Consider the following 25,192-nt stretch of genomic DNA (forward strand, 5'->3'; position numbering starts at 1 on the left):
GTTTCTTTCTCTTTCTCTTTCTCTCTCTCTCTCTCTCTCTCTCCCTCCCTCCCTCCCTCCCTGCCCCCCCCCCCATGTTGTATTCCATTGTGTAAATGTACCACAGATTTCTTCCCACTCATCTTCTGATGGGAACGTGAGATGCTTCCAAATCAGGGTGCACATATTCTTTCAGATTGGTGTTTGGGATTCTTAAAATATACACCCAGAAGTGGGATCACTGGGGGAAAGACAGTTCTATTTTTAATTCTTTGAGAAACTCCATAGTGTTTTCCACAGTGGCTGCACCAGTCTGCATTTCTACCGTCAGTGCACTAGGATTCCCTTTTCTCCACATCCTCACCAGCACTTGCTCTTTGTTAATTAATTAATTAATTAAAATTTATTGTTTAAAGTATTACATAAGTCTCCTTTTTCCCCATTGACCTCTCCCCAGCTGCCCCCACCTCCCAAAGGACTTGTATGCATACATATGAGCATAACCAATGAACACAGACAGTAGGGGAGAGAGGACAGTTAATTTATTGAAGGTAGCCATTTTGACAGGTGTGAGGTGATACCTCATCATTTTAATTTGCACCTCCCTGATGATTAGTGCCCTTGAGCATTTTTTTCATGTACCTATTAGCCACCTGTGTATATTCTTTGGATAAATTTCTAACTATTTAGGCCCTTTGCCCATTTTTTAATTAGATTGTTTGTCTTCCTGGTGTTGAGTTGTATAAGTTCTCCTTATATTTTGCATATTAACCCCTTATCAGCTGAGTTATTAGTAAATATGTTCTCCCATATGATGGGTTCCTTTTTGTCTTGATGATGGTTTCTTTTGCTGTGAAGAAGCTTTTTAGTTTTTATATAGTTCCATTTCTTTATTTTTTCCTATGTTTATCCCTCGGAGACATATTGGCAAAAATATTGCTCTGAGAGATGTCTAAGAAATTTTACTACCTATGTTTTCTTCTAGGATTTTTATGATTGTGCTTCTTACATTTAAGTATCTTATCAAATTTGAGTTTATTCTTGTGTATGGTGTAAGTTGGTGGTCTAGTTGCATTTTTTTTTTGCATATACCTGTCCAATTTTCCCAGAACCATTTATTGAAGAGGCTGTCTCTGCTCCATTATATATTCTTATCAAATATTAATTGAGTGTAATGGCTTGGATCTATTTATGGGGTCTCTGTTCTGTTCCATTGATCTATATGCCTGTTCTTGTGTGAGTACCAGATGGTTTTGATTTACAGTGGCTTTGTACTATAGTTTGACATCCAATAATTGGATTCCCTCCAACTATGTTCTTTTTTTCTCAAGTTTGCGGAAGCTATTCAGAGTCTTATGTGGTTCCATATAAATTTCTGGAATACTTATTCTACATCTGTGAAATATGCCATTGGTATTTTAATAGGAATTGCATAGAATCTATAGATTTACTTTGAATAGTATAGACATTTTAATGATGTTCATTTTTCCAATCCATGAACACTTCCATTTGTTTGCATCTTTCTCTATTTCTTCCTTCAATGTCCTATAGCTTTCTGAATACAGATCTTTTACCTCCTTGGTTAGGTTTATATCTAGGTATCTTATTTTTGCTGTTGTCGTTGCAATAGTAAATGGGATTCTTTTCCTAGTTTCTCTTTCTGGGAGTTTGTTATTGATAATAAAAATGTCAATTTCTGCATATAAATTTTGTATCCTGCTACTTTGATGAATTCACTTATTAGATTTAGTTTTTTGGTGGAATCTTTAGAATTCTCTATATATAATATTGCACCATCTGCACATAATGACAGTTTTACTTCTTTCAATTTGAATGCTTTTTATTTCTTCTTGTCTGATTGCTGTGGCTAGGATTTCCAGCACTATGTTGAATAAAGAGGTGAAAGCAGACATCCATGCATCCACGTCTTGTTCCTGATCTTAAAGGAACACTTTTAGTTGTTGCCCATTGAATATGATATTGGCTATAGGTTTACCATATATATATATATGGTAAGGGACTGGGAGAGAGAGATAGAAACATCAGTGAGAAAGAAACATTGATTGGCTGCCTCCTGCAGCCCCCTAATGGGGATCAAGCTGCAACCTGGGCATATGCCCTCACCAGGAATCAAACCAGTGACCTGTCCATGCCAGGAATGATGCCCAACCAATTAAGCCACACTGGCCAGGCTCCACTGTATTCTTGATGTCAGATACTACTATACTGTTCTGCACTTCTAACTGCTTCTTATTCGTGATTTTATGTCCCTTTTCATGCTGATGTAGTTCCCATTACATTTCTTGTTGTTCCCATTAAGTTCCTTATAGTTCTCACGAAGTTTATTGAGCATCCATTAACCATTACTCTGAACTCTACCTCTGATAAATTACTTGCCTCCATTTCATTTAGCTCTTTTCATGTATATTCCTCCTGTTCTTTCATCTGAGGCCTGTTTTTTTTTTTTTTTTTTTGGCTCCCTATTTTAGCTGTTTCTTTGTGTTTGCTTCTATGTATTACATAGAGCTGCTATGACACCCCATCATCGTGGGGTGATCTTAGATAGTAACTATCCTGTGGGACCCAGTGATCTCCTGAGCTGGAAGCTTTAGAAATGTCTCTTTTGTGAGTTCTTTGGATTCTCCTGTTGTAATCAGGTCTTGATTGTTGTTTTTCTGTTCATGGGTTGGAAAGGTTGCCGGACTATGAGGCTCAACCCTGACCATGTCATGCTGAATAAACAAGGAAGTGGAGATTTCCCAGAGCTGCTAATAAGGACTGATGCCCTGCTGACACCTTGCTGTTAGCTCAGTGAAACATGTGTCAGACTTCTGACCTATAGAACTGTCTTCCAGGCCTGTTTTCAGCAGTGGCAGCTCATGTGTCCGAGTCACTGCCACTTGGCCCCCATGTCTCCCCAGACCAATCCCACCTACAGCTGTCCAGCAGTGACTGCTCAAACTACCCTTTCTGTATCCAAAGGAATAGTCAAGGAGAAAAAAATATATATAAAATAGGTGTATATCATTCTATTTTTAGCAGCAAAAGTAGAGACATTTTTCAATCCCTCAACAGGTCTCACGTGGGCTATGCAACCTTACTGACTTTCTTAGAAGAAATCATCCTGAAATATTGTATCCCTTGTAAATCAAATCCTCTTTTAATTGAAGGGAATAGAACTTTCTAGTTAAAGGATCTGTGGTGAATCCTTTGTAAAGTTTATTACTATGAAATTCCTACTAGGAAAGCAAAGATCTGATTATTCTTGCATTTCTGCATTGAGATTTTCTTGTGTCGAAGATCTTGTGTATTAAAATGCTTTCAAACTGAGTTGTGATATCAGTGAGAACAACGGTCATGAGGGCTTACCATTTATTGATAGTTGACTATGTTCTACGTACTTCCCACACATTTCCTTCTTTCATACTCACCAAACCCTATAACGTCGTGTTGTGTCCCCCATTTAACAGAAGAGGAATCTGAGGCCTGAAGAAGTGAATTGTCAGCTAGTAAATTCTCCGGGGCCAGTGTGAGGGCGTTAGAGCCCAATCCAGCCTCACAGTGTAGCAAGGGCAACGGTGCCAACAGCCATACTGCACCTGCCAAATAATCAGACCCTCAGAAGCTATTCATTCTGTGTAGACGTCACATTTGGAAATGCTTTTACTATTGATAGTCTTTCCTTGATACAGCAGAAATTGCTGTCGGGATTTGGTGTGTAGCCCACATGCTCCCAGCAGCACAAGGACTGCGTCAGTGTCACATCCATGTGGCTCTTAGGGCCCTCTGGTAAGCCTGTGGACTTCAGCTTTCCCTCAGTTTCCTCTGCCAACTTCTTGGAGTCCATACCATGTGCTCAAATACAAGTCTTCTCGTGGTCTTCCCTTTGCCCCTGTCAGTGCAGCCCCTCACCTTCTGAGGTCTGTTCTGATTGGCTGATTTCCAGCTGCGCGGAGTCATCAGGTGGCCAGGGATGAGGAGGGACTTCACACAATCACTGGCAGGTGTTGACACGGGATCTCACTGCAGCACCGCCTACCTCTCACATCTTTCAGAAACACGTCTTCTATAGTTTCTGACTCTAATCACTTTTTTAAAAAAATATTTGTATTGATTTCAGAAAGGAAGGGAGAGGGAGAGATTGAAACATCAATGATGAGAGAGAATCATTGATGGGCTGCCTCCTGCATGCTCTCAACTGGGGATCGAGCCCACAACCCGGGCATGTGCCCTGACCAGGAATCGAACCGTGACCTCCTTGGTTCATAGGTCGATGCCCAACCACTGAGCCACGCCGGCCAGGCTAATGACAGTCTTCATGAGATAACAAAAACAGTCCCTCAGGCTCTGCAGGGGTTGGTGTTGAGAAAGAGTAACTACACCTCTGTCACATTGTTCTTGGGCTGTTCTTGTCCACCTGACCTTCCAACATCTGAACCATGTCTTTCACCATCAAAACACAAAACCTCCCATGCACCTCAGCTTATAATGAAGGCACCTGGAGGGACCCCAGCTTCCCTGTCCTGTCAGCAGCTGTCCCTGGAGCCCAATCTGAGTTTCACAGGAACATCTTTATGAAACCAAGAAGTTGAGGGAGCAGTGGTGAGAGAACTAGTCTAGTACTAGACTAGGGACAGTATTTGAACTAAATTTTTTTTAAAAAATAATTCATCCCAACTCTCACTTCTGGGTTCCTATGTTATCTACTTTTTTTTTAGTTTCTGAGGGCCCATGATTTTTATCTCAGCTGGTGTAAATGCCATAAAAATATTAAACAAGCAGACAGCTGTGTCCTCTCCTCTCCAGTAGCGACAGCTGTTCTCCTGACAAGCTTATTCTTAGGTGCGATAAAAATGATAATCATGGCTATTATTATTTGCAGTTATAAGCACTGTTAATCCCCAATCTATGAACTCGGGAACGTGGGGTTTTCTCTTCCAAAGGGTATTACTTACACAGGGCACTTCTGTCCATTATTGAGAGAAGCTGCTGAGCTCAGCCCATGGGCAATGCGAACCTCCTTTGGGGATTGGAGGGCAGGTGGAATCACGTTTCCAACTTGCTTCATTTCCAGGCTTGAATTGTCAGATTCCACTTAATGAAATAGCTGTGTTCCTGAAAAGTTGGCCGTAGAACAAATTCTGTTCAATGCATCATACTTCCTCATTGATCTTCATTTTTAAATTAAGGATGCATTTCCCTGAGGAAATAATTGGCCCCAAGACCAATATAAATTATACTAAACACTCAATAAACCTTTTTAAATTGCACATTTAAAGAAAGTCAGTGCTGGTAGAACATTAATAGTGATGATATGTTTAACGTCAGGAAATACAAATATTATGCTAAGAAGCTAAGAACAATTACCAGAAGTGGTGTTGTGGTGGGAATAGAGCCACGTGAGGATTAGGAGAGCAGCATGGAGTCCCTGGATTTTTTTTTTTAAACTAAGTACTTCTGAGCCTATCAATCCATCTATTAATAAGAATTTAACAAACTTCAAATTATGTAAACTACTTCCCTCGGTGTCTTGAGAGCCAGGAAGTGCAAGACTCAGTCCTGCTGAGAGAAGGTTTCAATTGCACTGGAAAATAAGACAATGAATATAGCAAAAACCATCTGTGGATTGGACATCAGGAGAGCTGGTGTGATCTGGCACTAAACCAACACGGGCTCCTCTAAACTGTAGTTCCCCACATGAACCATACAGGGATTGAACAAAATCACTAATTTCCTAACTTGACTATATATGAGAATTTCCTGGTAAAATTATTAAAACTCCTCATTCCAGGACATTTTGTAGTTATGGTAGGATCTAGAAATCGATATTTAAATAATTCTTCTAGGTAATCCTATTGAATCAGACTATGCCCTAGCATAATAACAATAGGATTATATCACCTTCACTGATGTTTTGAGCTCTTTAGTTGAATATTTTTGTGATTCTAAAGACGAGACGAACTCTAGATGAACGATGAACTCTACACTCAGACAGCCATAGGCACTGGGAATTAGGAGAGAGACAAGAGTGTATTAGTTTCCTAGGGTTCACAAGAAAGTAACAAAGAGGAGGCGGCTTACACAATAGAAATGTCTAGTCTCCCAGTTCTGAAAGCCAGAAGTCCGAAATCAAGGTGTCAGCTGGTCCATGTTCATAACCAGAGCACACATGGTGTTTAAAGGAAAACTTTGCTCAAATCGTTGACTCTTATAAATTCAGATTTTGGTTTAGTTTGTTTTGTTTTTTCTTGTTGGCTTATTTGTCTTAGGCATCCCTTTTAGGAACCTCATTTCTGGTGCTTCAAAGTTTAATTTATGTATATACTGACTCTCTTTCTCTCTGGTTTTGCCATCTTTGCTTTTAGTAGAGAAACAATGTATGTGAGGAGAAAGGTGAAAATAATGGCAAGGGAAGCTAAAGTATATAAAGCATGTTTCTATGTATGAATTAGTTTTCACATGCCTCACCCAGTTGAGTCAGAGAGTGCATGAAATTGGTGAGTAACAACGGAGTCATTGTGGTGTTCCTGTAATTCTACACTTGGTTTGGGGAACACAGGATAGTAAAGTTAAGCCTCATTGTTTTCCGCATGATGAACTAAGTGTAGATTCTTTCCCCGTGGTAATACAAATCTGGACCTTCCCCAAATCGTAAGCTCTCCAACTTCCTTCACTACGTAAGATTGCCTGATAGAAATATATAAAATTACACACATCTTCACAGAAAATGTGATGACTTCTTGATTGTGGCTACCCTAATATCTGTGACCTTGCATTTGTGTCTATGACTGTAATCCCCCTACTTGTTTCTCCCTTTGTATGTCCTTACAATGAGCCCATGCAACTGAGTCCCTGTATATCTTACTGGGGTCACACAAGAGCATATTTGGACGGTAGAATAAAATTAGATGTTTGGTCTCCAGGTGGAGAGAAGGGCGAGAGACCCAGAAAAACCTATGTAGTTGTGTTTCATTGCTTTGATGGTGCAGTACACAGCTTTCCCAGGGATCTGGGGTCCGACCACTGCTCAGACACGGAGCTCAGTCCAGAAACAGCTGTCCAGAACTAATTTATTTCCTAATGCTACGGCACTGTTAATTTATAAATTACACTGGTAATTCAAGCTATTATTAATTTCAGATGGTGTAGGGCAAGCCTAATTAAAATATGACATCAATTGCCACACATATGTACCAAAGACTACCATTTAAAATTAATGGGAATATTAAGTGTGACACTGGTCTCCGAGATGCTTTGCACAGTAATTATAGCATACCGGCAGGAAAAGATCTGACAAATGTAGGCTCGGGCCTGGTAGCAAATAAACAACAAGATGAAAGGAATTACCAACTCTTCCTTTAAACCTTTGCTCCTGGTTTTCCTCATCCTTCCTCACATCAAGGCGAGTACTTTTCCCCCTGAAGATGCTTAGGAAGCAAGAACAAAAGGCTACCATGACAATTAGAGAAGTTTCTTAACTAGTTTGGAACAGTGAGTTCCCATGGGTCAATGTTGAGTGTCTTCTCCACATCCTGAACTTTTTGACCCTGTTTTCTACTCATTACCATGTTCTTGGATCTTCCTGAAAAGTTATGAGCCTTGCTTGTCTCAGTAGCTACAGGCTGTTCTTTCGCTCTTGTGTAGGTAGTGGAGGCAAGAGTTCCCGCACATATGTAGCGTGGGTTCCCTAGGCCATGCGAGTACATGAGGAAATGGCAACCTAATGGAGCGTATTACTGGAGGGTGACACAGCAGGATCATGTCCAAGGAGTGGTGGCCGAGTTGGGCAGGTCTTGGCCCTTTTTCACAAAATGGTTGTTTTGTTATTGTCGCCGTCATTATCACTACTGTTGTTACCTGGACAAAACAGCGACCTTCATGTCACATAACAAATACAACCATAACTTACATAGCACGTCTATCATTCTTTGTATTATATCAGTTTCTCGCTGTTATTTTCACGCTTGGAGCAGCAGGTGCATGTGACATTACGTGGCAGTGCTATCCCCTGGAGAAAGGTGCTCCTCTCTTCCCTCCCTGCTCATGGGGAGCCACGCATGTTAATCTAGCTCCACTCACGGAGCCTGCGCCTCCGGGCAGATAATAGGAGTGCGAGTGAAAGCAGGTGCACAGCACACGGAAGCTTTCAAAGTGCTTTCATGTTTGTGTGTGTTTCCATTTGTCACTCCCAACAACGCTCTGAGGTGTTGGGATTGTGTGTACATTCTGTCTGGGCAGATGTCTCAGTTGCTAGTGACAGTCTCAACTCATACTGCTGCCCCATTGTCACTTTTTATATTGAGTTCAGATAGGAAGGGAGAGAGAGATAGAAACATCAATGATGAGAGAGAATCATTGATAGGCTGCCTCCTGCACACCCCACACTGGGGATCGAGCCCACAACCCAGGCATGTGCCCTGACTGGGAATCGAACCGTGACCTCCTGGTTCATAGGTCGAAGCCATGCCTGCTGGGCTCGATAGTCACTATTAATAGCACCTCCTTATACTCCTCAAGGTATCCCAGTTCGCACGATGCATGTATCATCATGCTGGTTACTTCATTGAGCGGAAGAGGCCAGATACTTCCCTGGGAAGGAAGCAGTTACTTTTGTTCTCCATTGTCTTTCTTTGAGGAGGCCGGAACGGAGGGCAACAAGGGAGAAAAACAAGAAATGCATCTCCTAGGTTTGAATGTCATGGCCGTTCCATCATCAGATCCTTACGGCCAGGCCTCTGGTGGGGAGTCCAGTAGGCAAGGGGTTAGTGTTATTATGTATGACTCTTCCATACAGAACTGATGCTGATGTTGATGAAGTGGCAGTGAGATCTGTACCTGTCCTCTTGTCCTTTCCTTTCAGCCATGTTTGTGATTAGAGCGTGGAGTCCCTGGTGTTGGCTTGTCTGCAGGGTCTTATACCCAAGAGCTCTAGTAGATTGAAGTTTGGGAAATGGACTTTTGCCTATCAGTTGACTGTCTAGCTGTAAAAATAAATTAACTTTTATTTCATGAGTGTTCCCACTGTCTTTTGTGACATTTGTGTGTGTAAGGTATTGTGGTATTTTTAACTGATACTGGTATGTGGTCTGGGATGTAGTCATTGGCTCTACTCCAAGGTTCAGTGTGAAAGGCACCTGGAGTTGGAAAGAATTGAGATACACCTCAGGTGTCTTTCTCGGACCCAGAGCCAGAGGGCTCGGTAAGGTCAGGGCAGGGCACAGGTCTCTAGGCATTTGTTTAGTCCAGGTAGGAACACGGGCATCTCAGCTAGTCCCTTGGGGAGCTAAGGAGATGGTGGTGGCTGTGGTAGGAGAAGGGAAGTGTGAATGCACACAGTGCTGAGGAATCTGAACTTGGAAATGGCAGATATAACCATGTACTGCGTTGGTTTCTAAGAGCATGCCTTTGCTGTTTTCTCTCTTGTGCTATCACACCTTCTCCGGCAGCCGTGGGCTTTGTGAGTGAAGACGAATACTTGGAGATCCAGGGCATCACCAGGGAGCAGTCCGGGGACTACGAGTGCAGCGCCTCCAACGACGTGGCCGCACCCGTGGTACGGAGAGTGAAGGTCACCGTGAACTGTAAGTGCTGTCATGGAACCCTCGCCCCGTGTGGATGGGAGGGGGGCTGCTGGCATGGCCACAAAAAAGAGATGGATACAGAGCCAACTCTTAGAGAGTGAATGGCATATGTGGCTTTTTAAAAATATATTTTTATTGATGTCAGAGAGGGGAAGGGAGAGAGAAATAGAAATATCAATGATGAGAGAAAATCATTGATTGGCTGCCTCCTGCCTGCTGAACCAATAACCAGGGCATGTGCCCTTGATTGGAATCGAACCTGGGACCCCTCAGTCCACAGGCTGATGCTCCATCCACTGAGCCAAACCAGCGAGGGCGAAACATCATCTGTTTTCAGGTTTATGTCCATCAGATAAAAGCCAGCTAGTTGCTTGGGAGAAACATTGCTTTTCCTGGTCCTGAAACCAAGGGGAAGTTTATCTGTAGGGTCTCCACAAATAGAGCACCTTGAAATGTAGTCAACCACTTGCAAACAGTGTTTCTGTATTAAATAGAATGGCGTGTTTGTTACACCTGTGCTTCCCAGCGCACTCCCTGCAAGCTGCTGGAATTGTCAAGCGTTGTTAGGGAAAACTTCAAATGCAAGTAGGCCAACTATATAGGTCTGGCTGGGTCTGGTGGATGTGGGAATCATTTTAGAAGAATCTAGAAGGATGACTGATCCGTACACCCTTCAGGCAATTCTCTATGAATATTATTCTTGCAACTGCGCTTTTGATGGGAATTGAATAGTATGAGGTTATATAGTCTGGCAAGAACCTGGTTTGCAGAAATTCTATGAGGCTGATTAAAACTGCTGACTGCCTACCCAGGGACTGGAGGGTGGATGGGTTGGCATCATCCTGTGCAAGCTAAAAAGTTTAAACAGAAAGCGGGCCTGCATGCACACCTGGTCACCCGCCTCCCTTCAGAAGGGGATAGCAGCATCCAACACTGGGCAGCCCAAAGTTTTTCTTAGAACTACCGCAAGTGGTTTCGTTCTGGCAGCACAATTTGTGTAGTGAATCTGTCGGCTCAAGGGAGCCCGGTAGATCAGAGAGTGAAAAATACAATCAGCGAGGGAGGCAGCGGCCTGGCTGGAGAATGCATTTTCAGATGCTACAGGGCGTCTTCTCTCTGCAGATCCACCGTACATCTCCGAAGCGAAGGGGACAGGCGTCCCGGTGGGACAGAAGGGGACCCTGCAGTGTGAAGCCTCGGCAGTCCCCTCCGCAGAATTCCAGTGGTACAAGGACGACAAAAGGTGAGGACCCCCTCCCTGCACCCCGCTCTCCCCCACACTCAAAGAAGGCATCTTCTCCAGGTTTGTGGTTGCGAGGGAAACCCTGTGAATTTCTCCCTGAACTCCTCCTGCCTAGAAGGGGAGGCAATATACAATCTCGTCTTTTCCTGGTATTAATGCATTTCTGCTATGTTTCCAACGTTGCCATGCATTGGACTAACCAGCCTGAAGGAAAACATTTCGTAAGGAAGCAATACCTTACAGGAAGGGCTGCCAGGAGCATGGGAAGGCCTGTGGATTTCTCATAGGCCAAGAAAATAGTACGTTCCGCCTGAAGCTCTTTCTAACACATTCCCGGGCTTGCATGAGGTGTCAGGAACGCTCCCGGGACCCTAGGGGTGGCTAAGAAGTTAGCTGGAGCTAGAGGTCTCAGTTCGGGTTCAGATGCTGTCAGGATTGGTGTACAGGAGTCCATGACCCTAGTTAGGCCTCCCTTTGTACCCAGGCTGTTGGTTTACTGTAGGAAAGAGAGAGGGCAGGCTTCCCTCCCCTCGCATTGCGGCAGCCACCACCGGGACATTTGTTGTAATTTGCTGGAGATGGTCATGGTGAGGAGCTAGCAAATGGCATGTTAGCCCAGGGTCAGAGGCTCAGTCCACCGGGCAGCACAATCACCGCTGTGAAAATCGCCATATTAAGGTGGGGGAGCAACCAATAAAGGTGCAAGAACACTTTTCTAGAAATGGGGAGGGGACGATGCAAAAGAGTCCTGAGGTGTATGTGGGGCTGAGAAGGAAGAAGGCGTTTCAGAGGCCGAGAAGCTAAGAAAGAAAACACCCAAGAGGATGATGGGGAGGAGGAGAGCGGTGGGAGCCACTCCAGGCCAGGAGGGATCCAGCTGTTGCCCACGTGACATAGAACATCTTCATGGGCTTGTGTGTCTTTCTTTTGGGGGTCAGCCACCAGTCACACACCAAAAGCTCTTCAGGTCTCTGAATCGACCCTTGTTTTTTGTTTAGGACCAAATCACTTAGTCATAAGATTCATTGTCTTATCATAATCCTTTCAAAGACACACAGTGTGTTTCCATTTTCAGTACAAAAGACTTCAGTTACAAAGTCTTCGTACTGCATTCATCTAGCCCATTTTCTAGATGGAAGAACAGAGACAGAAAGAGGGAAGCAATCTCACAAAGAGATAAGATAAGAAGAAATAGCTGGCTGTCCCTCTTTTCCCAAGAATTAAGAATCAAGCAGAAGAGGGTAACCTTTTCCCATTAAATAAACACAGTTGTCTTTCTTAGAAATGCGGCTTCACCTGTCCCTCCCTCCCTCCCTCCCTCCCTCTTATTGAAGGATCTCCTATATCAGTGATGGTGAACCTTTTGGGCTCGGCGTGTCAGCATTTTGAAAAACCCTAACTTAACTCTGGTGCTGTGTCACATATAGAAAGTTTTTGATATCTGCAACCATAGTAAAACAAAGACTTATATTTTTGATATTTATTTTATATATTTAAATGCCATTTAACAAAGAAAAATCAACCAAAAAAATGAGTTCGCATGTCACCTCTGACACGCGTGTCATAGGTTCGCCATCACTGCCCTATATGGACATCTAACATCAGAAAAACACAGCAGCGGTGGAGCTCAGGGTCAGCTCCGCGACCTTCCACTGTCTAGGTCTTCACCAAAATAAATCAGCTGCATCCTCGTTTTCTATTTTTATGGAGGAAAAATACAATTAAAATGTATGGGAAAGCAGGGTCCTAAACTCTGTGGAGGAGAGTAGCGCAGGCCACAGGCAGGAGTGGCCACGGTGAGGAAGGAAGCGGGGGGGCTCTGCTGGCAGGACCACTGCGCCATTGGAGGGCTGGTCTCCGCCAGGATTTTCCTGGAGGAGGAAGTCAGCCAGCATCACCAGGAGGGACTCAGAGGCCAGTGGCTCAGGCAACTTTGAGACTTTCTTCCTCTGAGTTCTTGTGGCAGCTTCTTTTCTCCCCTTTAGTTCAGGTCGGTTTTCCACTTGCTGCTCATTTATTCCCGGTGTTCTTCCATCGGATGAGTTGTCTGTCCTCCGGGCACCCAGTTTAACAAGAACATCTCTGCCTTCAAGGCCCTTGTTGCTGCCCGTCCTCCCCACCCACCGAGGGTGGCAGGAACCCCCGACAGGCAGGTCTGGGAGGGGACATGACCTCTGCCCAGGGGAAGGTCAGCTCTAACCCAGCTCACATTTCCAGGGAGCGGAGTGGACTTCTGAGGCACATCAAGGGACTCTGTGTGATGGGGACAGCAGTTTTCTCAAATGTTAGGGTAAAAGTCTCCTTTTGAGTAGACGGAGCACCTGTCACTGCAGGCCATTGCGCGTGACATCCATCAGAGCGAGGGAAAATGGGGTGCTGTCATTACTAAGGGCCACCCATCCTCGGGGAGCTGAGCCAGGAACCAGCCTCCAGGTGCATTAAGAAACAAGCCTGGTAGCAGCGTGGCTGGGAAATGTGGGGCCTCCCAGAAGCCACAAAGTGGCGCAAACTGCTGCTGACGCTGTTGTTAGCTGAAGACATGTCAGCGCTGTCCAGGAGGAACCTGCTTTGGGTCGGTGGTTCCCCACCACAGCGCTGACATCTAACTCACAGCCTGGGTATGAGGTGAAGCCTTCTTTGTCCCCACCCCAGGAATGGCCTCCAACTAGCAAAGGGGGTCCGTAAGCTAGAGCAGCTCTCAGAAGCCTCCTGACGGGTGGGCCTCAGCACCTTTGCCCAGCACCCGCTAGAGCAGTGGTTCTCAACCTTCTGGCCCTTTAAATACAGTTCCTCATGTTGTGACCCAACCATAAAATTATTTTCGTTGCTACTTCATCACTGTAATGTTGCTGTTATGAATCGTCATGTAAATATCTGATATGCAGGATGGTCTTAGGTGACCCCTGTGAAAGGGTCGTTCAACCGCCAAAGGGGTCGCGACCCACAGGTTGAGAACCAGTGCCCTAGAGGATCAATATGGACATAGCAAGCTGGAACTGGAACTGGAGCTGGTGTCTGGCTGCACAGCCAGACTCGTCATTCCGTGGGGACAGTGCTCACATTTTAATGAAGTTCATGGGCTCAGGCCAGTTCACTGCCCCTAGAAAGAAAGGCTCCCCGGGGAGAATCGACATCATGAAAAGCAAGGCAAGTCCCTCCAGCTAACCCCGACTCCCCTGGGGACAGATGCTGGGTGGGAACTGAAGCCAGACCCGGCTTCTCTGTGGTCACTGGTGCTGTGGGTCTGGCAGAGGAGAGAGGCATCCCGGGGTCCTACAGAGATAACACCTTCAGATAATGACAGAGCCGCTGCCCTCTGTGCCAGCCCTGCTGTGACCAGGGACAGGCAGGAGCTCTCCGTGCCCAACTCCATAGAAATAGATCAGATTGAATAACATTTTCCAGTTTACAACGCGCTTTCTCATCATTGTCTTGCTGCGCTCCACTTTCTATTTCCGCCAGAATATTGTCTTTCTCAGCGTGATGACTCTGATGCCAGCCATTTGCCCTAATTCATGTCCCCAGAGCCTGTTCCCAGATGTGTTCATCTTGACATTGTTTACTCTGCCCGCATCCTGCCCCAGCCAGACTCTCAACAGGCGCTGAGACCAGGTTCCCCGAGATCCTCCACGCAGAAGGATTTGTTCCCCCCACAAGAATTCATTTTCCCCAAAACACAGACTCAGCTTCCAGGCTGGGCAGACAGGTCATTTCAGGGAGAGGGACATGTTAGCTTAACGCCTATTCTCTGAAAAAGAACATTCCAGAATTTTTCAAAAGAAGGGGTTGGTCTTGTGATATCTGCGTAGACATGCAATCGTAATAGGAATTGCTGTTAGCGACCCCTACAGTGGACGATATGGCCTCACCCACCCCTACAACAGCTTTCTCCTCAGCCTCTTCCTCTACCCAGTAATAGAATCCGTGGCTCTCACAAGTGTGTCTAACTGCTTTCTTCACTAGCTACCTGTGGCACTTCTGTCGTGGCCCCCACCACCAGCATGAGCCTTGCGGCATATGGGACTGCCAGGGCGGTTGTCCCAGAGACTGTCCCGGCTCTGTGGGGTCACATCCTTGGGCATCTCTAATCCCTCCCAGACCAATTGCTAGGATACTCTGCACATCGCCTCTCTCAGGCCTCCAGAGCCCAGGGATTCAGAATGATCCCTGGTTCTTGTTTCCCATTCACAGCCCACAGTCAGGTATTATGTGCAGAAGGCCTCAGACTCTCAGGGGAAGAATTTATTGCCCAGGTGCTTGAAGAGCATTGTGGGTGTTTTTTGTTTTGTTTTTTTTCTTCAAACCCCTCAGGTGGTTCTTCTCTTTGAAGTTTGAGTTGTTCATTTTCATGGTTATCATCATCATCACCATCACCATTTCCATTATCATCATCATTGATGTCAATTAAGTCCACACTTCTGACCACGTGCTCCGTGAATGTCACGCAGTTGGGACAGTGTGTATTTTGGAGACACCTGCCTTCAGAGGTGTTAAATGTCTTCACAGTGCCCCATGGGTCTCCAGGCACCTACAGAAAATAGAGAAATATATCACAGTCATTGTGCGTGAACTTGCTGTGTCGTTGAGTGGGGAAGGAGGGCATAATGTCAGAAGGCGGGATGCGATGATCACTAATTCCAGACTCCACTTCCTGTGAGAAAAGTATAACCGTCTCTTTTCTCTTGTTTGTCTCTCTCCGTCGCAGGCTGGCTGAAGGAAAGAAAGGGGTGAAAGTGGAAAACAGACCCTTCCTCTCGAAGCTCATATTCTTCAATGTCTCAGAACACGACTACGGGAACTACACGTGCGTCGCCTCCAACAGGCTCGGCCACACCAATGCCAGCATCACACTCTTTGGTAAGATGAGCCCTGAGCTGGGCAGAAAGGAGAGGGTCATGCAGAGCAGGAGGAGTTGGGAAGAGAGGCCCAGAGGGAAAGGAGAAGAGAATCAGGAGTGGTGAGGCAGGGGTGAGGGAGAAGAGGAAGGAAGGAAGGATGAGAGAGAGCGAGATGCCGGAAATAGGGAGAATTTTTAAAAAGAATGCTCATGTTTCTTTCTATAATGGGAAAAATCCTGAGACAGGAGAAAAGGATTTGGTGATGCTGAAATGACATTTAATTGTTTTTCTCCTCAATGATATCTCCTAAACTGAGGATGGGGACTATGGTTGGGTGGAACAGTGAAGAGCCAGGGAGGAACATTTACTGTATCAATGCTTTGTTCACCGAATTCGTGTGGGAGGGTCACCACTTCTGAAACTTTTCCTGGTCATTGGGACATGAGAGAAACGGAATTCTACGTATAGAAGTGGAATCATGGGCCTGAATTGGGATCCTGAATGCTATTAGTTTCAGGGGGAGAATAAGCAGAGAATATGGGGATTTCTCTAGTGTCCATTTGTATCAACACGTGTTGTCTGGCTGGATTAAGGAATGTGTGTGCAAGGAAGCCGCCATCGTGACAGAGTGACATAGTCATTCATGCATCGATTCATTCAACAACGACTTAGCGAAGGGCTCATAGGTGCAGGGCAAATGGCTGGGCACTCGTTACACATTGGCGATGCTATTGGTGCCAGATGGAAGCAAAGGAGGCCAATGAACGAGCCCCCCTGTGGGGCCGGTGTCTCCTTCTGTGAGCAGAGCAGCTGCCCAAGCGTGTCCTGGAGGAGTGTCTGCCATGTCAGGCCCCTGGGGAGGTCGCCCTCCCCTCAGTAGTTGCAGGTTCTCCTTATGGGCCCCAGGGTTTATTTCTCCTTGCTTTGGGGGCAGTTCCCTCCAGACCTCACCAAGTTCAGGGAGTGCATTTTTTCCAGTCTCTACCCCTTCAGCCTCCCGTGCAAACACACACTTTCCAAGGGCATGAGGAGAGAAAGATGAGGAAGTTAGCAGGTGATTGGCAAGAACGTAACTTCCTTTCGTTTGGAGAACTCCCAGCTAATCCCGTAGCTTCACGTACCTCGCCCGCTTCCCCTGGCTCGGCCTCCTGCCCTCCATGCAGTGTACTCAGCTTGCCCCTAATAGCCCGTGTGTGCTGCCCATTGTCCTACCTCTGCTCCCAGATCACATCCGATCTTCCTTTTACCCAGCGCATGACATGAAGCCCAGCTTTACCCAAGAGGGCTGGGAAGGGTGAGGCCGCCCTCGATCCCAGAGCTGGTGCTGGGAATGGACGGCGGGCGCTGTGATGCGGGTGATTGATCTGTCTGACATCCCTCACACAGGGAGAGTCATAATTGCCTCTCGCGTTTGTCAGGCCTTTGTGGCTTTCTGGCAGGTGTCTGTCTGCATGAGCAGAAGGGCCAGGATTAGAAAGGAAGGCGCCCCTCCTCCCCTTGCTCTGCAAATTTCAGGCTCTCCCTGGCTCTCCTGCCCGCCGCCCCAGTGCTCTCTCCACCCTCAGTGGTCCTTGTCCCCCAGTCTCCCTCCACCTCTGACCTCCCTCTTCTGATTTGGATGCATGAAATGGTGTTGCAATTGGCTTCATCGCTCCTACCTACTCCCCTGGCTTCTTCCCCTTAAGCTGAGAACAGGAAGAAAAAGCAAACTTTAAAAGTGAAGTAACTGTCATTTGTGATAAGAAGGGCAGTGCAGGATGTGTCCTGAATCCACTCTTTTCAGCAGACCCCAGTGAGACTATTAAACCTCCCTGCCACCCCCTACCCCCCACCCCACCCCCGTCCTGCTGGCGTTCTGTGGGCATTCACCCCGTGTGGCATTGGGGGCATTTCTACAATTTCCAGCTTCCCGCAGCCCAGGGTTCTCTCTGAAGAGCACATTAAAAATGGTAGCAGGTATTGACACACGTGCAGAGAATCTGGGTCAAGCACCGATGCTTGGAGCACACACGGGTTGCTCTTCAATGCAAGAGGTCTCGGGGCCTTTACAGGCTAAACCTCGAGGGAGGAAAGTCTGTAGCATCTTCCCCATTGAATCAAGCAGACACCAGTATTTTAGTCTCTAAAGAGAGACCGTTTCGGAGGAGCCCACCACACAAATGCTGCAGGGGACACACGGTTCCCTGGAAATCGGGACACTCCATCCCTGAGCCAGGTGACTGTTTCCAGGCCCCTCGGGCAGCCCCTGCAGCCCCTGAGCTCATTATCAAGGCCACCATCACCAAGGCCTTTGGACAAATATTACCTGATTAGAAGGGTTTCCATGTCATTTTCTATCCTTGGAAAACCCTCTCAGCTCACAGCCATCCAGCAAGTTCTAAGGCAGCCTTTACTTTATGGGAATGCACAGACTTGGTGAGGAGGTTCACGCTTCCATAGCATCACAACAAGCCAGCTACGTTCCCACCTACGCACACCCATCCACCTGACCCGAAGGCTGGAAAGTGAGGAAGGCTGGTGCTGGGAGAATCCCCCCTTGGCCGGAATCTAACCCAAATGGGGGCAGGGGTGGCCCTTCCTATCTGGGCCCAGAACCAATAGGGTTCTGAGCACCTCAGTGGCTCCTGGGGGACCTCCTTCCCACCCTGGAGCCTTGGGAACAGAAATTTCTGGACTTGGTTTTCCAAAGTGAAACAATGGGGTGGGGGTGGGGGACAGAAATCTCATCTAGAAAAAAACACACACAAAAACGCTGGTCCTGTGTTACCCTATCAGTACCCAGCTCAGCACAAGCTAAGGGTGGAAGCGTCTGTCCAGTGCACTGGACAACGTGCCGGCCTCCAGCCCCCTCACTTCCCAGCCTTCACGTCCAAGTTCGGAAGCATAGAGCACTCACATTTGTGTCCCCCACGCTGCATTGTGTCCCGCCACCTTGGTTGTTGCGTCTTCCTTTATTTGTCCATTGCTCCAGAGATGTTTGTGAAAGGCAGTATACAAACTATATATGGCCAATATATAGCTACTGTATATAATATATGTGTTTGTTTTCATTTTTCTCTCCTGTATGTCCCTCACCCGATTTAGAACTAAATGAGCCCACAAGCTCAACTTTGTTGCAAGGTCAGTATCCCCCTTGCTTTATGGTTTCTCCCCCTCCCCCTCCCTGTCCCCATCTCCCCCGCGCCCTTCCCCTGCCCCTCCGTGTGTTACCTGAGGCTCCTATGTGTCAAGTGGCTTAGAAGATGGCAGGGGAAGCTAAGGTGGTTTACTGGGAGTTGGTGAAACCCTTGCCCACACTTCTCTAGAGGGGCTGGTGGGAGGAAAGGAAAAAAAAACATTGGCATCTCCAGGCCTAGAGACCCACAAGTTTGAGTCAGGACCTACAGGAAGACAGCTGCGACCCACTGAGCAGTTTTCATAGCTCGGGTCCTATTAGCAAAGTAGCAAATACCAGGTACCGGAAACTCAAATATTCCCTAAAATGCATCACCTGGTTCCCAGGGAGGTTCTTGGGAGCAGGGGAGGCGAGTGGGGGTGGGCAGGGCATGGCACAACATGCCCGCTGGTCAGCATGCAGTTGTCTGGAGTGGGATGCCCTTGAGATCTAGTTCAAAGCCTGGCTTTTAGCAGTTCTGTGCTCTGGGACAAGTCACTAAACGTTGCTGAGACTCAGTTTCCTCTTCTACAAAAGGGAATTGATCTGCCTTATGTACCTTAGAGTCGTTCTACCATTCAACTGAGGGCGCCAAGTGAAAAGGCTTTGACAACTGGGCGGTGTGTTTGAATCATTAAAGCTGAAAGGCAAGGGCATCTCTCAGTGTACCCTAGGGGGTCATTAACTCATTTCTCCAGCCCTTCTCCCCAGCCCCCTTGCATCACCCTCCACTTAGAGCCTGTTCAGGTGTCAGACTCCAGCATCTCTTGCCTCTGTTTGCACAGCCCTTCGCATTCTCTCAAGGTCCACTAGCCTAGCGAGCATCATCTAACAGGGGTCCTCAAACTTTTTAAACAGGGGGCCAGTTCACTGTTCCTCAGACTGTTGGAGGGCCGGACTATAGTTTAAAAAAAAAAACTATGAACAAATTCCTATGCACACTGCACATATCTCATTTTGAAGTAAAAAAACAAAACGGGAACAAATACAATATTTGTATTTGCATGTGGCCCGCGGGCCGTAGTTTGAGGACCCCTGGTCTATGAGGACTGTGGCCAAGCCTTTGGGCAGAAGTGGGCGTGGTCTGAGTGGGAGAATGCAGCTGTGTGTGCTGCTGTCCCCTCCTGAGGGCACTGCCCACCACAAGCTAGCCCGGCAGGAAGGCAGCTGTGGAGACAAGGAGGGGAATGGCTTTCTCCCCCTGCACCCCCACCCCCTGGCCTTTCTCATGGCCCCTCACCCACACCAGCCTGTGCGTCCGTTCACATCCAGCTGTGCAATCATTGGAGGAGGGCATTTGGCTTGCAGGGCTGGGGAAGAGATGGGAGGAAATGGATTATCTGGGAAGCTGACCGATGAAGAAAAATACTTTTGTCGTGAAAAACTTGGGGGGCTGCATTATTCACCATAGCCATGCAGGGTGCCTTGGAGATGAACCACAAACGGGGGAATGGAAAAGGGAGGAAAAGTGAACTCGATGGAAACGTTCAGGTTTAACGTATGGCGCCTCTGTGAGAGGCACATGCACAGATCTGACAGAGAGGGCATCAGACAGTACCTGGCATGGAGGGCCGAAGGGAAGCGTGAGACCAGAACTAAGACGCTACTGCTCCAAGATGTGCTTTTAGAAGCGACTAAGCTCATTCTGATCACTTAGATCTTCATCCTCAGGGGGAACGGGAGCTTTTAAACCAGGTGGTGGTTGCTAGGGAGTTAGTGTTTGACGGAAGGTGCACTCAGCTGATGGAGGGAGCATTGTCTACACCAAAGACGGGAACAAAGCCGACCAGAAGCAAGCACATCGCTACCAGGCCGCTGAGCTGGGACCCGAGCAGGGACTCCATTGTCAGGCTGCACCTGCTGAGACAGAGCCGCCCTGCCTCGCTCCCGGCAGCTGTCTGCTGTGCACAGCTGTCTACGGTGCCTGGGGGAAGAAGGGTCTCTCTGCCTGTCTCCACTCTGACTCGTGGGATGCCCTCAACCCTCACGCTTCTCAGTGGAGGCAAAGCAAGGAGAAGGGCCAGACGTTGTAGATTGTGGGCATCTGGAACATTCCAATATTCGGGTTAGTGTGGTTTTCAGGGTAACTGTTGGATGCTTTTGTACAACTAAGGAGCATTTAGAGAAATATTGTATCTTGGGCATTTGCTTTCTTGTTTAATTTTAGAGGATGTTTATTAAAGTTTGGGGACAGTGAAACAAGAAAGGGTTGGGGAAATGAGCCTAGGCTGATGGAGAAGTGAGAAAAGAGAAGGGATCTTGGGGACAGGATTAGGCGGTTTGCCAGGAATGAATTGTCACTGACCATTGCTGCCCTGGTTGCAAGCCTCATGGGTCCCTTAGCGTTTAAGAGATGTGTCCCTGTGGGAAAAGGAAGGGGAAAGGCTTGGGCGTGCAAGCATGCCATCTTGGGCTTTTTTCTCATTCATCTGTGTCTCCCCCCGCACCCCCTTCCTCCTCCTTTGCTAGTCTCCCACAGAACAGTGAACTACCTATTTTCTCAGAGCATCCCCCCCCCGCCCCCGCCCCAGTTCGGCTCACTTTGTCTCAGGAATACCAAGCGAGATTTGAACAGGTGCCTGGATCTCACTGACAGGGGGCGTCGCTTTAAGGGATCTGCCGAGCTGTCTTGCCTGCCCGCTCTGGATAGACTAGAAAGATTCTTGTACGAGATTTCATCCCTCCTCAGCATTTTCTGCCACCCTTGAAATATTCCTCTGCTCCCCTTTTGCAAACACAACAGATGGCCTGTCACCCTCTCGTATTAATATTCGGCGGGGCCGGACTCCTGCCATGAGAAATACGGACTCGGGGACGCGCCGCCATCCCTCACTGAGCTGCCTGGCGGGCAGGAGAGCGGCCCACACTGCAGACTCAGCTGTTGGGTGGCTGTTCGTCTCCCATCACGGTCCTTCGTCTTTTATCTCCTCGGCACGGAGTCAGATCCGATGGTATCAGTGGGCTGGGAAAGGTGGCCTGATTAATGCCTGTGAGCCTCACTGTGACCGTCAAACCAACTTCCTAAAGAGTGGGCGCTAAAGCACACTGCATCCGGAGGGGGAAATTGCAGTAGAGAGAGGATGGGTCCTCCCCTGCCGAGGATTACAGATGGTTCATGAGGCCCAGCCCTCCAGCAGTTAGCATTTTTTTCTTTTTTGTTTGGTTTACCCTCGCCCAAGGGCCAGGGTAAACCCTGAGCCAAACTGGCCAGGGCCAGCAGTTAGCGTTTCTATGGCACTTGTGTCCAAATATCAGAAGGTATAAAAACAAAGAATTCTTATCCTTTTTCTAGAAGGTTTATCTATTCATCCTGACTTGAAACCAGCCCTCCCCTGCCCAGGAGAATCAGAAGGCAGCCCTGGGCTTACCTAGGTACCTGGGTTCAGGTATGAACATTGGCTTTGGTGCCAAAAAGATTATTTTGTGGGTTGACCAGAGACACTGGCTTGGAGGCTTGGGGGGTGGGGTTCTTTTGTTTTTTTTTTCAACCCAGTTTTTCTATCTTTTGAATATTTGCTCCCATTTTACCTTGCCTGCCATTCATATAGTGACAGGAAAAGCACACATTTAATCAAGCTCTCAGTAAGGAAAACACAGGCCTGGTTTTTTTGGGGGGAATTGTATGATAGCCAAGGGTTAACTAGCAGCAGCCTCTGTGTCACTGAGTTTCAATCAGCACTGGTTTTTACAGCCAGTAGTTCTTACTGCCCCTAGGGGCTTCCCTTCCCAGTTCTGGGATCCTGGGCTGGGGTGTGGTGTGGGGCTGGGCCCCCTTGCTCCTCCAGGCGGCCTCCGCAGAGACCACCTCCCTCTGGATTTAGAAAGCAACCCACGTGGGTGCTGGCCTAGCCTATTCCGTGCCTCTGCCCCTCCTACCAGTCTCAGTGCGCTTTCTTCCTTCCTTCTCTAGTTGTAGGACTTCCATTCAGCCAGCTTTCCGGCGGTTCTGGATGATGGTGGTTCTGTATTTTAGTTGTAATTTTGATGTGGTTGTGGGTGGCGGCGAGTACGGGCGTTTACCTATGGGGCCATCTTGTTCAGGAAAGTCGTGCCCTTCATACAAGTAGGATGTGTTGGAGATTCAGGGGAGTAGCTGGGTAGGAACAATTCAGCTGAAGTTGTTTTCAGAACTTGATTGACCCTACAGAAAATCACTTCTGCAGAAACATGCTCTCAATTCTGTTCTCTTATTGAGCCTTCCGACAGGACAGATGATCAGGTAGAGCCCTTCCCTGCATCCTCACTCCAGTCCAAAATAGCACTTGTCACTCTATGGGCCCTGCACTTGCTCTTCTTGGGTTCTGGGATGAAAGGCCTGTGACTGCTCTATCCTTCTAAAAACCTCTCTTCATACACCCTCCCTCCTTCCCATGACCCTCCTTCTGGGGACAGAGACTCAAGTCAGTGGACCCTGAATGAGACAATTCATGAACATAGTCCCTCCTTAACTCCTGGGCTGGCTCTTGCAGCCCAGCAGTCACCCCACGGATGGTCCTTGCTAAACACAGGCGCATGGCAGCAGCACGCCCGTCTTTTCTCGGCCACCCTGCTCTGCACAAGATCATCTCTGGATCACTCTTTGATCATAGATCCTCCCCCCCTCCTCTTACATTTTATCAGAGTGGCTTCCCAGGGTTGCTAATGCCCACTTAGATCAAGAGGGATATGGTATCGCAGGTGCCTTTAAAGAATAGATCGAGAGCTTGACTGCAGAAATATGCGTTCTGATTCTGGTCAAATGCTTTATTTTAGTTGAGGTCAAGTTATAGCTAAGTTGTCTTTCCTCCTGCATGGGAGATCTTTGCACAGAGAATGGCATCACTTCAATGCAAGAGACTTGAACATCATGTTCTCATTTTTTTCCAGCTTTGCTAAGGGATAAATGACAAAACTGAAGACATTTAAAGTGTACATTGTGGGGCGTTGATGTACAGATACATTGTGAAATGACTTTTCATCCTCTTTATATCCAAGGTGAACAACTGCAGAGGCCTCTAGCTAAAACTGGAGGTAAAAATGAGAGTTTATCAGCACTTCAGGCCACTCAAGACAGGTGATCAACAGAAAAGGCTCTGTGGCTTGTTCTGAGAGCTTGAAGTTGAGGAAAAGGGGGTATTTGATGGTCTAGTCAGCAGAGAAGAGCTGGAGCCCCAGTAGTTCCATAGTCAGGTCCCAGCAAGTCCAGCAACATAGATGCAGGTCTTGCAGCCTCAGGTTGGCCCAGAGAGAGGAAGCCCTCTGACCCCGCTCCGTATAGTCCGACTCATCAGGAGAGGTCATATAGCCAAGATCTGGGCTCATCTGGCTCATGCAGTCTAGCTCAGCAGTGTTTCTAAGATGAATCCATGAATGCTGGTCAAACTTTTACATCTCAAACAAAGCTTGGGTACCTGTTAGTATGTTCAAATTGCTGTAGTATAATTCATTTGTGGGTGCCAATTTTATACTTAAGCCCTATAGACTTCACCTAATGAAGGGATAGTAGGGTGGTCAAAGAAGGAAGTTCTACAAAGAAGTATCTAGTGGCTTGGAGCCTCAGGCTTGAAGGTACACCCACGTGCCCTGGTAAGGCAAGCGGGAAGTGTTGGCGCTCTTTGGGTAGGCAGCTGAATTTGAACATCATTCATATCTTTCCCCAACTCACCCATATGGCAAGTGACTTTCCAGCAAATGGGAGGGGAGCACGTATGAGGGTTGGACTGTGGTCAGGACAGCAAGAGGCAAAGGCGAGAGGGCTGGGAATGCTGGCGCATCCTCCACACCCTCTGAGGGCCGAGCAGGTACCTCCGACTGCTTTCTACCTTAACAGTGGCTTGTTTTTTCATTTCTTGTAGAAGTGAAATCTACAGCCCTGACCCCTTGGAAAGGTTGGTATGTTTATTTCCTAGGCAGCTACCTTGGTGAGGATGGGATATGCCAAACTCTGCCTGCTTTCAGGGTGCCTTCTGTTCTGAGCTAACCGCAGGGAGCAGCCCAGTGGGCCTCCACCCGGCCCTGGGCCTGTCTCAATTCAGATTAACCCATCCCCAAGGACATGCCATTCTCCCTGGGTAGCTTCCCCTGGCAGGAGGCTAACTTCTCTGCTGGCAGCACTAATGAGCACCTGTCAGGGCCCAGAATGTCTTCACATCTGGGTGCCCCTGTACCAGGCCTGCCTCTTTCCTTGCGCATCGATGCTCTAATGCACCCATCTTCTTAGACCTTGCATGCTGCCCTTGGCTTACCCCATTCTCTTTCTCCCTCGCTATCTTGCTCTAACTTAGAACTGGAAGGGAAGTGGTGGGAGGAAGAGGAAAGTGGAAGGAAGGGGGAAGGTCTGTGTGAGTCACTAGGCTAGGAAGAAAACGGGTCTTGTTTGAGGCTTTCATTCTTGCCAGATGTTTCTGATGAATAATTG

The 25,192-nt window shown here is 47.4% G+C and overlaps 1 protein-coding gene across 5 annotated transcripts in view; it reads left to right on the forward strand.

Moving 5' to 3' along the window:
- NTM (neurotrimin) overlaps positions 1-25,192 on the forward strand; it is an 858,035-nt gene that overhangs the window by 827,087 nt on the left and 5,756 nt on the right. For 2 of the 5 annotated variants that reach the window (XM_070399304.1, XM_070399307.1), the window contains exons 5-9: positions 9,426-9,560; positions 10,683-10,803; positions 15,509-15,660; positions 18,726-18,761; positions 24,630-24,662. In XM_070399304.1, coding sequence (XP_070255405.1) covers positions 9,426-9,560; positions 10,683-10,803; positions 15,509-15,660; positions 18,726-18,761; positions 24,630-24,662 — 477 coding nt within the window. The remainder of the gene's footprint in view (positions 1-9,425; positions 9,561-10,682; positions 10,804-15,508; positions 15,661-18,725; positions 18,762-24,629; positions 24,663-25,192) is intronic. The other 3 variants (XM_070399305.1, XM_070399306.1, XM_070399308.1) reach the window with 3 other exon arrangements.

The sequence above is a fragment of the Myotis yumanensis genome, unplaced genomic scaffold (assembly GCF_028538775.1).
Source record: "Myotis yumanensis isolate MYYU_CA2020_CCGP unplaced genomic scaffold, mMyoYum1.0.hap1 SCAF_19, whole genome shotgun sequence".
NCBI classification, from domain to species: domain Eukaryota; kingdom Metazoa; phylum Chordata; class Mammalia; order Chiroptera; family Vespertilionidae; genus Myotis; species Myotis yumanensis.